This window comes from Trichosurus vulpecula, chromosome 9, assembly GCF_011100635.1.
Source record: "Trichosurus vulpecula isolate mTriVul1 chromosome 9, mTriVul1.pri, whole genome shotgun sequence".
In the NCBI taxonomy this organism is placed as follows: Eukaryota; Metazoa; Chordata; class Mammalia; order Diprotodontia; family Phalangeridae; genus Trichosurus; species Trichosurus vulpecula.
In genome coordinates this window covers 119,936,161-119,949,785 of record NC_050581.1, presented here as the reverse complement: position 1 = coordinate 119,949,785, position 13,625 = coordinate 119,936,161, and the positions used below count along the sequence as shown (strand labels likewise).

Here is a 13,625-nt window from a genome sequence, read left to right as displayed (position 1 = left end):
TGAGGAGGCCTCATCAGACTTGTAGAATTAAGAGCTGGAGAGTGACTTGTGTGTCAATGCTGTCTGGTATCAAGTATGGCAGTAGGGCCTCTCCAGTATCTCTAAGCCTTGGGAATTTGGTGGGTGGAGAGGGGGGCCCCAGAGGAGAGCTTGGCTTGTACCCAGCAGCAGTGGGAGTCTGCAAAGCCGGCTTCTCACCTCGTTGTGTCACCCTGGGTAAGTCCCTTTCCTTCTTTTGGTTTCAGCCTGGGGGGCTAGACTAGGCATCTCTAAGGGCCTTGAGAACTGTTTTATTTTTAGAACCTAGAAAGTTAAGATGGAAGGCACCCCAGAGACCATTTAGGAGTCCAAACCATCATTTTACAGGTGAGGAAATTGAACCCCAGGTCACACAACTAGTCAGGGGGGTGAAGGATGGAGAGGGGTCAACCCCAGGGCCTCTGAGCCACCTACCCTACTATTCAGGCCCTCCCAGAAGCCCAGGCTCAGGGGGCCAGCTGTGGCCTGAGCAGAAACATTAAGGATTCCATGCCTACTGTGAGCAGGGTCCTCTCGTCTCTAGTGGGGCTACAAGACGGAAGAAGACAAAATCCCCGAGCTGGGGGGGGGGGCACCTATTTCCCCAACGAAAAGGAGCCGCCTTCCAGTTTCAAGACAGCTCAGCCCTTTCTTCTCTTTCCTGCCTCAGGCTGCAAAGGGGGACAAAGAGGAACAGAGGATAACCCCGCCAGGAGCTTAGCAACCTCCACTCCTCTCCCTCCCCCTCCCCCAGCCAAAGCTACCCGCAGGGAAGAAAAACACACAGTAGGGGCAGGAGTACCCCCCTCGCAGCCACACAACAGCCCGAGGCTCTTCCCCTCCCCCAAAGTCGTAGGCACCCCCCCCCCCACCCCGGCAACCAGGTTGAGGTTATTGAAATGCAAACTAGCAGGCACAGGCAGCCAGCGTTATATTTGCATCTTCAATACTACAATCCCTCCCCACCCAGGGTAGAGAAAGAGGGCCTCTCGACTCCAGGGCCCATGGATTTCAGGGGTCAAGTGCCGATCCCAAGCGGCCAGATGAATCCAGAGTTCAGAGCCAAAGGACGGATGTCTTCCAGCAGGGTCCTGGCCCTTCTATTCGTCTTCTCTTAATAATAATGATGATGAAGACGGTGATAGCTAACACGTGTATACCACCTACTATGTGCCAGGTGCTTTATAGAAATCAACTCATCTGGTCCTCACAAGGATCCTGGAAGGTGGGTACTATTATCATCCCTATTTTACAGACGAGGAAACTGAGGCAGACAGTGGTGAATGATGATGTGCCTGTGAAGAGGGCCCTCGCCTCTCTAGTGGTGGTCAAAGATGAAACCCTAGCGAGTGACTAGATAAATACTAGTTGGCGTCAGCAGGCTGGATTTGAACTCCGGTCTTCCTGAGTCCAGGTCCAGTGCTCAATCCTGGAGCCACCTCGCTGCTTTCAGAAGTAGAAGGGGAAAGAAAAGCTGCCAGGCCTCTTCGGGCATCTTTATAAGATCTAGCTTCTCTCCACCAATCCTGCCCTCGGGAAAGAGCTTGAGTTAGGAGACAAAGTGGTATACTGGAGTGTAAGGATCTGGGTTCAAATCTCAGCACTGACACTTACTACCTCTGTGTAACTCTGGGCTAGGCTTTCTACCTTTCTGAGCCTCATTTTCCTCATCTGTAAAGTGAAGAAGATGGGACAAGACGCCCTGTCAGCCCCTTCCATCTCTAATCTCTAACTCTCTCCAAACTCTGTCGTCCTAAAGTCCCTTTGGGGCTGACATTCTATAACCAAAGTCTCTTCCAGCTCAGCCTGGAAGTCTGAGACTCTGAGTCTAATGGCAGAAGATACCATACTTCCTGTGCTCCATCACCAACAAACATGTAGGCAGATGCTACAGGTAACCACCCACATTCCTCCCATGGGCCAATTCAAGTAAATCAATTCAATACACATTCAAAAAGCACCTACTGCATGCACTGCCTATCCTGTCAACAGGTTCAGGAGGGAGAGGCAGAGTTGGAGGGCATGGGATCAATCACTCTGTCACAGAAGCTGCCTGGCACTGCCAACTCAATTTTCTTCCAGGATTCACTCTGCCAATGAGGAGGACCAGACCCAGCCCTGGCTCTCCACTCTCTTCTTCAATTAATCCATCAAAAAACATTTATGAAGCCCCTGCTACGTTGACCCTACTAGGCCTCTGGGATAGAAAGACAAATAAGAAACAGTCTGGCACTCAAGGAGCCTACATTCTAGATGGGGGAGGGGGGAGAAAAAGTACGTCTAAATAGAGGCATACAGAGAACACTTACGAGGTGCCCCCAGTCGGTGTAGATGAGGTAAGGCCTAGGTAGAAGGCGGCCCTGAGCTGAGTCTTAAAGGAAACGCAGAATTTTGTGGGCAGAGCGAGGCTTGGAATGGGAGGGCTGAATATGAAAAAGGCCAGTCTGACGGAGGAGTAAGGCTGGAGAGGTAGGTTGGGACCAAGCTGAAACGCCAAAGAGCTGAGTTTATGTTTGCTCCTAGAAGTAGTGCTGAGGGTGGTAGTAGTAGTAACGATAACAACAGCTAACATTTGTGTGGCCCTTTAAGGTTTTCAAAGCGTGTGTGTGTGTGTGTGTGTGTGTGTGTGTGTGTGTGTATGTGTGTGTGTGTGTAAGTATATATGTACGTACGCACACACACACCTTCTCAGTTGACACAACAATCCTATGACTGTTATCTTCACTTTACAGAGAAGGAAACCGAGGCAGGCAGATGGCAGTTAAGGGACTTGCCCAGAAGATCCATAGTCACTGAACGTCAGAAACAAGATCTTCCTGACTCCCAGGTCAGCTCTCTGTGTACTAGGGCTTGTACCTACTAGGTTTATCAAGGAGGAGGGACATGGTCAGACAGGTGGTTTGGAAAATCACTTGGTCTGCATGGAAGACAGAGAGAAGCAAAGAGGCCTTAGAGAGCAGAGAGAAAGGAGGACTGTATCCCTGACACTGTGGCCCTGCTTCTCAGAAGATCCTAGAAGCTGCCACCCGTGTGACCCTGGACAAGTCACTTCCCCATTCTTGGTGCCATTTGGTTTCCTCCTCTCTAGAATGAGGTGGTTCAACTAGATGGTCCCTTCTAGCTCTGAATCCTAGGAGGGCAGATGGAATACTCTGAGGGGCAGCACCCTTCTTCCACAAGGTGACCAAATCCTGGGGGAGGGAGAGCCCCCAATACTCTGTGGGGCTAAGTTAGCCCATGCAAGGGATTCTGGGAATATCAGCTTGAGCAGAGAAATCACAGTGAAGGGACCTGGAGAAAACTGAAGGAAAGTTGTGAAATAGAGTCACTTTTCAAGCCCAGGCCTGGGCTTTACTAAGTCTCCTCCCCAAATGTTCAGGACCCAAAGGCCTTTCCTGCCTTCATCTAAAAATAACTCAGGGCACTGGGTGAATCGGGGGGTGATAAAGGAAGTCCACAAGAGTGGAGCTGGAGGACTAGAACAATCTGAGGCAGATGGGGGAGAAAGGGGAATAGAAGCGGGGAGGGCTGTGTGCCCTGCCACAGAGAGCCCAGGCTCCAGAAACCATAATCCTCCCAGGCACTGGGGCTATCATATCTTTGGTTCCCTTCCCTTCCCCCCTACCCCTCGATGCCTTCCCCCAGCCCTCCCCTTCTGCTGATTCACAACTGGGAGAGTGATAGAGATGATGCCAGAAGTCAGTGGCCCCAGAGGGTGGCACTGATGCCTAGAAAGCAGAGCTTGCTTGTAGGATGTCCATAAGATTTGAGGCTGGAAGGGCCCTTTGAGATCCACGCTTCATTCTATCAGAGAGGAACCTTAAGAGAGGAAGGCTGGTAAACAGCACTTGGGATTTTAACCCTGGAGTGAACTCCAAATCCAGGCCAAGAGGCTCCCTCCCCACATTCTGCTGTTCTGTCTTCACAATGATCCAGTGACAGAGTCGGGCAGTTGTACCCTTCATTTTACAGACAGTGCCAGGTCACTGTGGTAAGGTCAGCTCCAGGACTTCAACGCTGGCCTCCTGATAAAAAAATCCAATGCTCTCTCCATCGTGCTCAGGGAGGGTTCAAAAAGGAAGGGGGACAGAAAAATGGGCAGGATCACAGCTTCTGGGATCATGAACTTCCCACCCCACCTACATACCCCTAAACTTGGCACATCACCACCCTCCATGGCACTCTACCTCCGATTGACCTGGAGAACCATCTGCCACGGGCTCCCTCCACATAGTGAGCACTATTTAGGGAACGGCTGATGAGGAGAAGAACTCACATTTCTATAGAGCTCTGAGGTTTACAAACCACTTTTCTCACACCATACATTATTGTCCCCAGTTACAGACGAGGACATTCAGAAGTCAAGGTACTTGTCCCCTGTCGTACCACTAGTAAGTGATGGAGAGTCTCTTGCCCTGCAGACAATCTCCCACCAAAATCAAACCAGCAGCAAAACGGAATGGACAAACCAATGGATTTGAAATCTGATGATCTGAGTTCAAATTCTGTTTCTTCTTGTATGTCTTTGGTCAAGTCCCTACCAAACAGTGGGCCTTAGTCTCCTCCTCTCTAAAGTATGGGGCCTGGACTGGCTAGATGCCTAAGGTACATTCATTCCCATTCTAAATCTTATATTCTTAGGACTTCTGATTCCTATACCCATATGCATCCAGAGAACAACTTCCCAAATCCAACCAGGCCAGATCCCTTCCCCTACAAGCTTGGAATCCAAATGGAGGAGGGTCAAACTCCACAGCAAGGATGGATGGTATACACTCTTTGGGTTCCTAGCACCAGAAGCCTGAGCGTAGCTCCTCCCCAACAGTTGCCTCTGGGAATCACTGCCCTGAGCCCCCAACCCAGGAGACAGCCAAGGCAAGGGCTGGACAGGATTTTCTGGGCCCTAGGGATGGCTTTGAGAGCAAGGATCCCTGAGAAAGCAACTACTGCAGTTGAATGAGCACTGAATTAGGAGCCAGAGCACCTGGTTCAAATTCAGATGCTGGTATTTTTGTTGTAACCTTGGCCAAGTGACAATCTCTCTGGGCTTCAGCTCTAAAACAACCACATTGAGGGAGATGGTTTTTGGGTCTCTTTCCAGCTCTAAATCTTATGACCCATTTGCACTGATGAAAGAGCTGGGCTCTCTTCGGACCCTCACAGGTAGCCTTCTGTCCCTGTATCAAAACTATACCAAGTATGGACCTGGACTCCCCCAATTATTTTGGGTGGGAGCTGTCAGCTTTGATAGAACTTGTTCGGCAGAAATGGAGGTAAGGAGAGAACCAGACTCATGCATGCCAGCCTACCAGGTACTTCCTAAAAATGGGCACTGGAATGGCCAACGTTATTAGCTACAGACCTTGCACACCAACTTAACCCAACTGAGCCTATTGTTTTGGGGGCTGGCTGCTCGCCAAAAGAGCTTTACAAAATTAAAAGAATTTTTTTTTAAAACCCACGGAGCCAACAATGAACAAAGATGTCTTTCCCATCCTGGCTAACTCTTCAGAGAGCTATTAGAATGCTGAGCTTGCTCAGGCACAATGCATATCAATAATAACCCGCCATGATTATAGGAGGGACCGTTATTGTCACACAAACCTCAAACGTGCCCAACACAAACGGATGCCGAGGCCAAGCCAGTGCACTTGAGTTTATAGTGAGACAACAGCAGAACTATGCAGATGGCATCTGGGCCCATTTTAGGGGCTGCCTCATCTGGGTTAGTACCAGCACATCGTGTGACCCTAAGTATATTACTCAATCTCGATGGGCTTCCCTGTCCCCTGGAAAACGGAAGGCAGAATGCGAACTCTCCCTTCTAGTGAGCTCTGAGGTCCACAGTGGGCACCTGCCTCTCCCCCACCTATGTAATGGGGATCTAATGAGGATAGAGGGGCTGTCCCAGGCACCTCTGAGAAAGCATTCCTTGTTGAGGGGGGCTGTATGGGCAAGCTTGAGTAAGCTGGTGCAAGTAGTTCTTCCTATTAAGCCTGGCTCACCTATCACAGCACAGACTTCACCCACACATCTGCACCCCCATCTGTTCTGAGAGGAGTCCACCTTTGATTTACCTCATCCACGGCAGCCCATAGCTGTAGTACCCAGACTGAAGCTTATGAGGGGACTCTCCCTTAACACACAAGGGTATCACAAGAAGCAGATGCCCTCCATGGTATTCCAGTGACAGGGAACTGCCCTGTGGATGGCTCCCACACACACTCCAGTCTGGCGTGTGCCGGGCCACCAGTTCGGGCCACCCTGAACTCCCCATGGCAGGGCTGTGCTTTTGCAGAATTAGAGTGGACGACCCTTCCAGGGCTGTCCCTTCCCTTTCTCATCCCCGGGGGACACAAGTCCCCTGCTTACTTCTACCCGCCACCTCGGTACTATTTTCTCTCACTGTTATGGTACAATTCCTGATTCAAAACATTAACCCTAACCTTGTTATATTGTATTTCAATAATGTGCCCTAGACCAGCCAATACCCACCCTCAGGGCTGACCTTGAACCCAAGAAAAAGGTTACTTCCTACGGTCCTGTTTGAGAACTCAGTCAAAAAAGGGAACAGGGAAACAACAATCACTATTATAATCATTTTCCAGATAAAAGAAGTATATAATCACAGACGCAGTCACACACAGTGTCCGAGTTGGAAGAGACCTTAGAATAAAGAACGCAGAATGCCAAAAAGCAAAGGGTTATTTGGGCCTAGATTATTCAGAGCCAGAAGAGAGGCAGATGGCCTATCTCCCACATTTTATAGATTAGGAAGCTGAGGCCTGGGGCGGGGGGGGGGGGGGGGGGGGGGGGGCAGGGGAGGGACACGCAGTGACTTATCCAAAGCCAGAGCCACGGCAAAGTCAGGACCAGAAGAATCCAGATCTCCCCATTCCCAGTCAAATAGCCCTTCCATTGCACCATGGAAACCTTACCTCGTTCCCTGGCCACCACTTGATCCTGCACTGCCTGGCCCTGCCCATACACAGTGGTTTGCCATCCCTCCTAGATGCCTCCAAGAGTCCTCCCATAATTTCTGGTTTCCTGGGAGAGAGAATACTAACGAGATGACCCACCTGTGGCTCCCTTCTCTTTCTCATTCCTGGGGGACATGTGCCCCCTTCTGACCTCCAGCTATCAGCCAGACCTGCAGTACGGCCCCTCCAATCAGCTCGGGCGAAGGTTTGCCCAGTACTGGACGATAAAATCAAGCACCCGCTGCCCTCCTGCCTAAGATGTGAAGGGCACACCTGTGCTTCCTGCCTACCACACACTCGGCCTCTAGAGGCCTGGCTTCCCCTTGACTTCCAGGGGCAGACGTGGGCAGATCTCTCTCTAATTATCATGGAAATAAGGTTAGTTTTCTCAAAAATAATTTTGTTAGGGGCTTAGGGAAGGAAAAAATCAAGGGGCTTTGATCGGTGTCAGGATGCTCACTAGCTATGCAACTCTGGGCAATTCCTTCTGTAGGCCTCAGTGTTCTTGTCTGTTTAAAAAAAAAAAAAGCAACGGTTGGGGGAAGGTCCCCTTCCACCTCTAAGTGAAGGGGAAGGGAGAGGAGATAATAACACATGTTTATTAAGCACCTTCTATGTGCCAGGCACTGTGCTAAGGGATTATCTCATTTCATCTAAATCTATGATACTGTAATTAATAACGATAGCTCACATTTATATTGTGCCTACTATGTACCACTGTGCTAGGCGCTTTACAAATATCTCGTTTGATCCTCTCCACAATCCCAAAAGGTAGGTGTACTGTTATCATGCCCATTTTACGCATGTGGACAGCGGTTAAGTGGCTTGCCCGGGGTCACAGAGCTAGTGAGTGTCTGAGGTCACACTGGAACTCCCCTCTTCCAGACTCCAGATCAGGGGCTCTATCCATTGAGCCACCTGGCTGATTACTCATGGCCCTCCAGGTTTCATCTCCTTCTTCCTCCTTCCCCAATCAACAAATCCAAACTCTCCAAACAAGCAAACGGGAGGGAGGGAAGCCTGATCAAGTCTTGGAGATAGAGGCCTGGTGTGCGGCCCCCAGACTTCCTTTCTTAAAGGCCGGCTGCTTTAGCTCAGCTTGGTTCTGAAGGGGAGAAGCCTTGAGGACTTTGGCTAGGGCTCTTCTGGGGTCCTGTTTCTGTATTCCTGTCCAGCACCTCAGCATCAGCTACTCATGTGTCTGCCTTGTACCAAATTAGACTGGAAGCCCCTTGAGAGCAAAGGCTGTGTTACTTCATCTTCCTCTCCCAGAGGAAGGGCACAGACAGGGCCTTACATGACACATGTTTAATACATGGTTACAGAAGGGAACACGCCGACAACCCAGCAGAAGCTGCCTTCTCTTTTGCAAAGGGCACTGGTCTCCAGGTCAGGGGTCCTGGACTCAAATCCTAGTGGCTAACACTGTGATGACCTCCTCAGTAAAACAGGATACTTTCACCACCTACCCAGGACCAGAACGTGGGTAGATTATAAACACCCTGAAGGCAGGGAATAGTATCCCCAACACCTGGTAGAGTGCCTAGCACATAGGAGGTTCTTAATAAATATTTGCTGACACTGAGAGAGAAAAGTAGGGCATAGTGGCAAACACCGGAGACTCAGGGCAGACCTGAGCGCTGATCCCAGAGACATCATTTACTAGCTGGGTGACCACAGACCTTAGACTCAGTTTCCTCACCTGTAAAATGGGGTTAATAATCCTTGCACCAGCTACCTCACAGGGTTGCCGTAGGGAAAGCACTTTGTAAACGTTAAAAGCTCTAGAGGAATGACAGTTCTTATCAATGTGCCTGAAAAAGTGTACCCACGGGAGGATCCATCAGAGAGGGTGCTCTGAGCCCCAAAGGCAGACACATAGGCTAGAAAGTGGCTGGCACTGCCAGGAAGAGAGGGAAAGAAAGGGACAAGAGCCACAGAAATGGGTAAAGGAGAAAGCTGTGGAAAAGGCTTCTCAGGACAGAGGATACGTTGAGCTCTGTGCTGGGCTCTTTTCCTTCCTCTGGGCTTTCCCCCCTCCCCCGCCCCCACCAGGGCCAAAATCTACTAGGAGCTGGACAAGGAAGGTCTTCTCTGACTGGTCCAGCTGCTTCCTCACTCCCCCCCCCAAAACCAGTCAGGGGGAAACTGCCGAGTAAGATTCCCAGTACCAGCCCTCCAACAATAAAATCTTTCAGCAGGGTAAGGGCTCTTCAGCCTTTGGGGAGCCAACATAGGCATACAGGCAGATCCCTTCCATCAAAGCCACCTTAAAAACCAACTCTACGAATGACACTCTGGAGACATCAAAATCCAGATCAGGTTTCTGCTAGCCCAGAGGTCACGTCCAAACCTGAGGGCCAAGCAGCTTACAAAGAGACAGGCTGCCAAGAAAACCGCCCCATGCTGCCCCACACTCTGCTATCACATTCTCGGCTGCCTGTTTCCTCCTGCCAACCAGGAAGCTGTCACTCTCTCAGAAACTTTGAGAACCCAAGAGCCATAAAAGCAGTCCTCTCTGCCCTGGACACATGGCTGGACACAGGACAGCATGTTAGGACAAGAGTAAAGAGGCGTTGAAAGGAGGGTGGGAGACAGAGCTGGGCTCTGCAAGCCCTTATCTTTCATTCAGTTGCCATCTTGAATAAGTCTGCTCATCCCAAAGTCTCCCTGGTCAGTCATTCTCTGTGGAAGCCACAGGAGATGCCACGATCCTTAAACCCGCAAGTCCAATGAATGGCTTTGCTGGAGGTGAGCATAAGGCTGTAATTACCCTAAAACTGATGCATGTGCCCAGAAATTACCACCTCTAATAGCACCTCTAATTAGTCATCCAGAAAAGAGGACGGGTGCTGCCAGCTTGCAGCTCTCCCATCTTCCCCTGTGAAAAACAGTCTCATTTTACAACCATCTGAAGGGGAGCCCAAAGCCATTTCTGGCTTCAAACTAGGGGAATAAGATATCTCAAGACTTCAGCACTATTTACACTTGAACAGCTGCTATTAAAAAAAAAAGAAGAAAAAATCCAGTTTATTCTTGCTTAAAAAATCTCAGAGGGGGCAGATCAGAAGGTAGCCCAGCCCAGCATTGTGAGCTCAGAATCCCCAGGTTAGTCTTCAAACCTCTCCTCCTCCTAACCCAAGGCCCTGCTGTCCCTACCCTCTCTCCTTCTCAAAAAGGAAGGCTAGGCAAGAGCCATGCTATTTGGGGGTGTAAGGGAGAATGGGTCTCAAAGAGGAATGAAGTCATCTTGAAGAAAACAGCACTCCATACCAGGGAAAGCTTCAAGCTGAGACAAGGACAATATTCCACCTGCCACTTATAGCTTGAGGTGAGCCCATCTCAAGGGGAAGGCCAAAGTGAATGTGGAGAAAGGCTTACACAGCTTGGGACCAGCCCACACTGAGCTTCCACCCACCTCTCAGGAACACGACCAGGCACAGGAAGCAGCTTCTAACCGTGCAGAGAGCTGCTGTGCTGTGCCCTGCCCTCCCGTAAACAGCTGGCCTCAGCCTTCTCCGGAGCACACACACAGTACTGGGTACATCCATTTCCTCCCCTCTCCACGTCAGAACATTTCATCAGTGATAAGAAACACCAGAAACACCGCACAAACCAGCTTCTCGGTTAGTCCGGGATACAAGGTGGAGAATCCCTCCCCCACCGCCATCCCCACCCCCACCTCGATTTTGCCCCACACAGGATCCTCAGATGGTTTCCTAGTGCCCAAGGCCTAGGCCTCCCTGGGTTGGGGCTATTTCTTTCCATAGTTCCCAAGAGGCAGATGCCAGTCTCCCAGGATCGCCAATTCGTCCATCCCCACCAGGCGTTTGTTTTCCCAGCCCTTCAGGCAAACCCCAGAGGAGTGGCCTAGGCTCGGCCCAGCCGCTTTGTTTTTCTCCCTCCGGGCTTCTTTTTTTGGGCGGTGGGGTGAAGATGGGGGTGGGGGTGGGGAGAGGTGCCAGCTAGCACAGCACCACCAGACTTCCTTAACTCTAGGATAAAGAATGGCCTTCCCCCTCAGCTGCAGACCCCCCTGGAGCCCCGGGGAGCCTGGTTTACAGGATCCAAGCCCCCCACCCCCCGCCAGCCCTGGGCATTGCTAGGACGCACAGCCGCCCGGGGCCCCGCTGGGCTCTCTCTCCAGCCACCCCGCCTATCCCGCGGACTGTGAAAAGGGGAAGTCGAAGCAGTCTCCAGTTCCCGGACAGCAACATGTCCGTCCCTCCCCACCCCCTTCCCCTTCCCCCAGCGCCACCATTTTCCCCAGGGGCTGGAAGCAGATTTCAAAAAAAAAAAAAAAAAGTCGAAATCCCCTTTTCCAAGGATCCAAACAAACTCCCCCGCCCCCTGACCCAGGCACTGGGGGTGGGGGTGGGGCTGTCGGGGGGCGAGAGCGCACCCCAGGGCGCCAAGAGGAGGTCCAGCTCCCCATCCCCCAGCTCAGAGGGAGGGCGGGGGTGGGGGGGGGAACGACACTTCGAAACTCCAAAGCTCAAAGTAAGCGGAACGAGGCCCGGGAGGCGGAGGCAGCCCCAGCCCCAGCCCCCTCGGCCCGGCAGCTTTCCCCCTCCCCACCACCAAGAGGAACTTCTCTATTTCCCCCCGCAACACACACACACCCCGCCCTCCTCTCCAGTCCAGGGCGTTTCCGTAACTTGGGGGGGGGTCGGAAAAAGCCTTTGATTCTCCCAGCTTTCCCTCCACCCCCGGGGCTTGGGAAATCCACCCACACCTCGCGCCCAGGAGGCAGCCACCCGACTCTACATCTCTGCCCCAGGGGTGGGGTGGGGTTGGGTGGGGAGATAGCGGAAAGACTGGGCCGAGCCGGGGACCGCAGGCTGACTAGCTGGAGACACTAGGGGGTATGGGGGGGCAATCTAGATGCGAGTGGTATTGGGGGGGCAGTGTGACGTGGAAAGCCTGGGGGAGGGGGATAAGTGAAACCTGAGGATAGGCAAAAGGCAGGTGGGGTGGAGTGGGGGGCGTCCCCTAAGGGGGCAAAAGGGAAGTCAGAGGGATTCTGGAGAGGGAAGAAGGGGCTGTTAGGATTTCAAGGAGCCCAGGCCAATGAGCTGGGGGGGGCAAGTTTAAGAAGATTCCCCCCCCCTCCCAAAATAGAGCAGGGATTCCAAGGGGCCAAAAAAATGTGAATATATGAGGGTCAGTTCGGGGAGCCTTGAGCAGGGTAACAGAAGGCTTGGGGGCAGTGGACTGGGGATGGAGGGATTTTGGAGGTATTACGAGGAGGCCAGGGACTTGGGAAAAACTGGAGTGCAAAAATGGAATTTGGAGAGGGGACGGTGAAATTGGGGAACAGCAAGAGGGAATGGGGATGTGGTGGAGGCAGAGATGCAGAGGGTGGGTTTGTGATTGCAGAGAGGAAAGTACTCGTTTTGGAGGGCCTTATAAGGCTCGGGGTATTAGGGTTTAGGGGTGTAAATAGGAAGACAAGGATTTGGAGCCAGAAATGAATTTATGAGTGTGGATCAGATGCCAGGGGCTTGCCGACATAGATGGGGTAAAGATGGTGGGATACTGGAGGTTTGGGGTCTAAATGAGGGAGGGATAGCAGGATTTGGGGGTGGGTCTGGACGCCTGGGTTTGGGGACTTGGGTTGGGAGTATCGGCAGGAGATGCACCACAGGTATGAGGGCAGGTCGGGGTTTGGCAGGGTTTTGGGGGAGGTAAAAGCAAAGACGGTGGAGGTTTTGAGGGACCAGAATCACCACTGGCTTGGGAACCCAAGAGTTTGAGGGGCTCCAAGGTGGGGGCTGGCAGGTTGGGGGGCAGGGGCTGACAAGGTGGGCTTGGGGACCCCACGGGCTGAGAGAGCAGACCTCCGACAGTCAATAAAACAGTGATTGGCGTCTCCTACGTGCCAGGCAGCGGGCTAAGCACAGCCTGCCTGTTCTCGACGAGACTGGAGGATGTGGGGGAGCGGGGAGGGACTGGGGGGCTCGGAGCCCGGGGGTCGTGGGGGAGGCGGGATAGGGGGGCGCCGGGGGCGGGCCCAGGACCCATCCGGGAATCGGGCCCGCAGCCTCACCGAGGAGCAGCAGCTTCACCTCCCGCGCCGCCTTCTCGCCGTCCTCCCGCAGGTTCTTGTCGATCATCTTGGAGCGCTCGGCCGCCGCCTTGTCCTCGGCGCTCACGGTGCACCCCATCCCGCCGGCCCGGCCCAGCCTGGCCCCGGCCCGGCCCCGTACCGTCCCGTCCCGCCTCCGCGCGCTCTGCCCGGACCCCGCGGACCGCGCTCGTGTGGGGAGCTCCCAGCAACTGCGGGCGGCGCCGGCTCCTCCGCAGCGGCCGCGACGGCGGGGTGGAGTGGGGCGGGCCCGGAGCGGGCTCGGAGGCGGGGATTGGCCTGGGGGCGGGTCCAGAGCACGGGAGAAGAGGCGGAGATTGGATTGAGGAATGAGTGACGTAAATGGGAGGCGGGGAAGGAACGGAAGGGGCGATCGCAGGTGGGGATTGGATTGAGGGCGGGCCGGGACGAAATCAGAGACGGGGATTGGGAGGGAGGCGGGATCAGAGGCGGGGAATAGTCGGGGTGGGTCTGTGGGCGGAGCTAGAGCGGGTGGGGCGGCAGCACGGGGCCGGGGATTGGGGCAGATTTAATCCTTA

At 53.0% G+C, this 13,625-nt stretch overlaps 1 protein-coding gene across 2 annotated transcripts in view; it reads right to left on the bottom strand.

The window, feature by feature from the left end:
- GNAI2 (G protein subunit alpha i2) overlaps window positions 1-13,279 on the bottom strand; it is a 99,161-nt gene extending 85,882 nt beyond the window's left edge. Inside the window, exon 1 of one of the 2 annotated variants that reach the window (XM_036738408.1) lies at window positions 13,048-13,279. In XM_036738408.1, the coding sequence (XP_036594303.1) occupies window positions 13,048-13,165 (118 nt within the window). In that variant the 5' untranslated portion in view covers window positions 13,166-13,279. The remainder of the gene's footprint in view (window positions 1-13,047) is intronic. The other variant, XM_036738407.1, reaches the window with a different exon arrangement.
- Window positions 13,280-13,625: the final 346 nt, after the last annotated feature.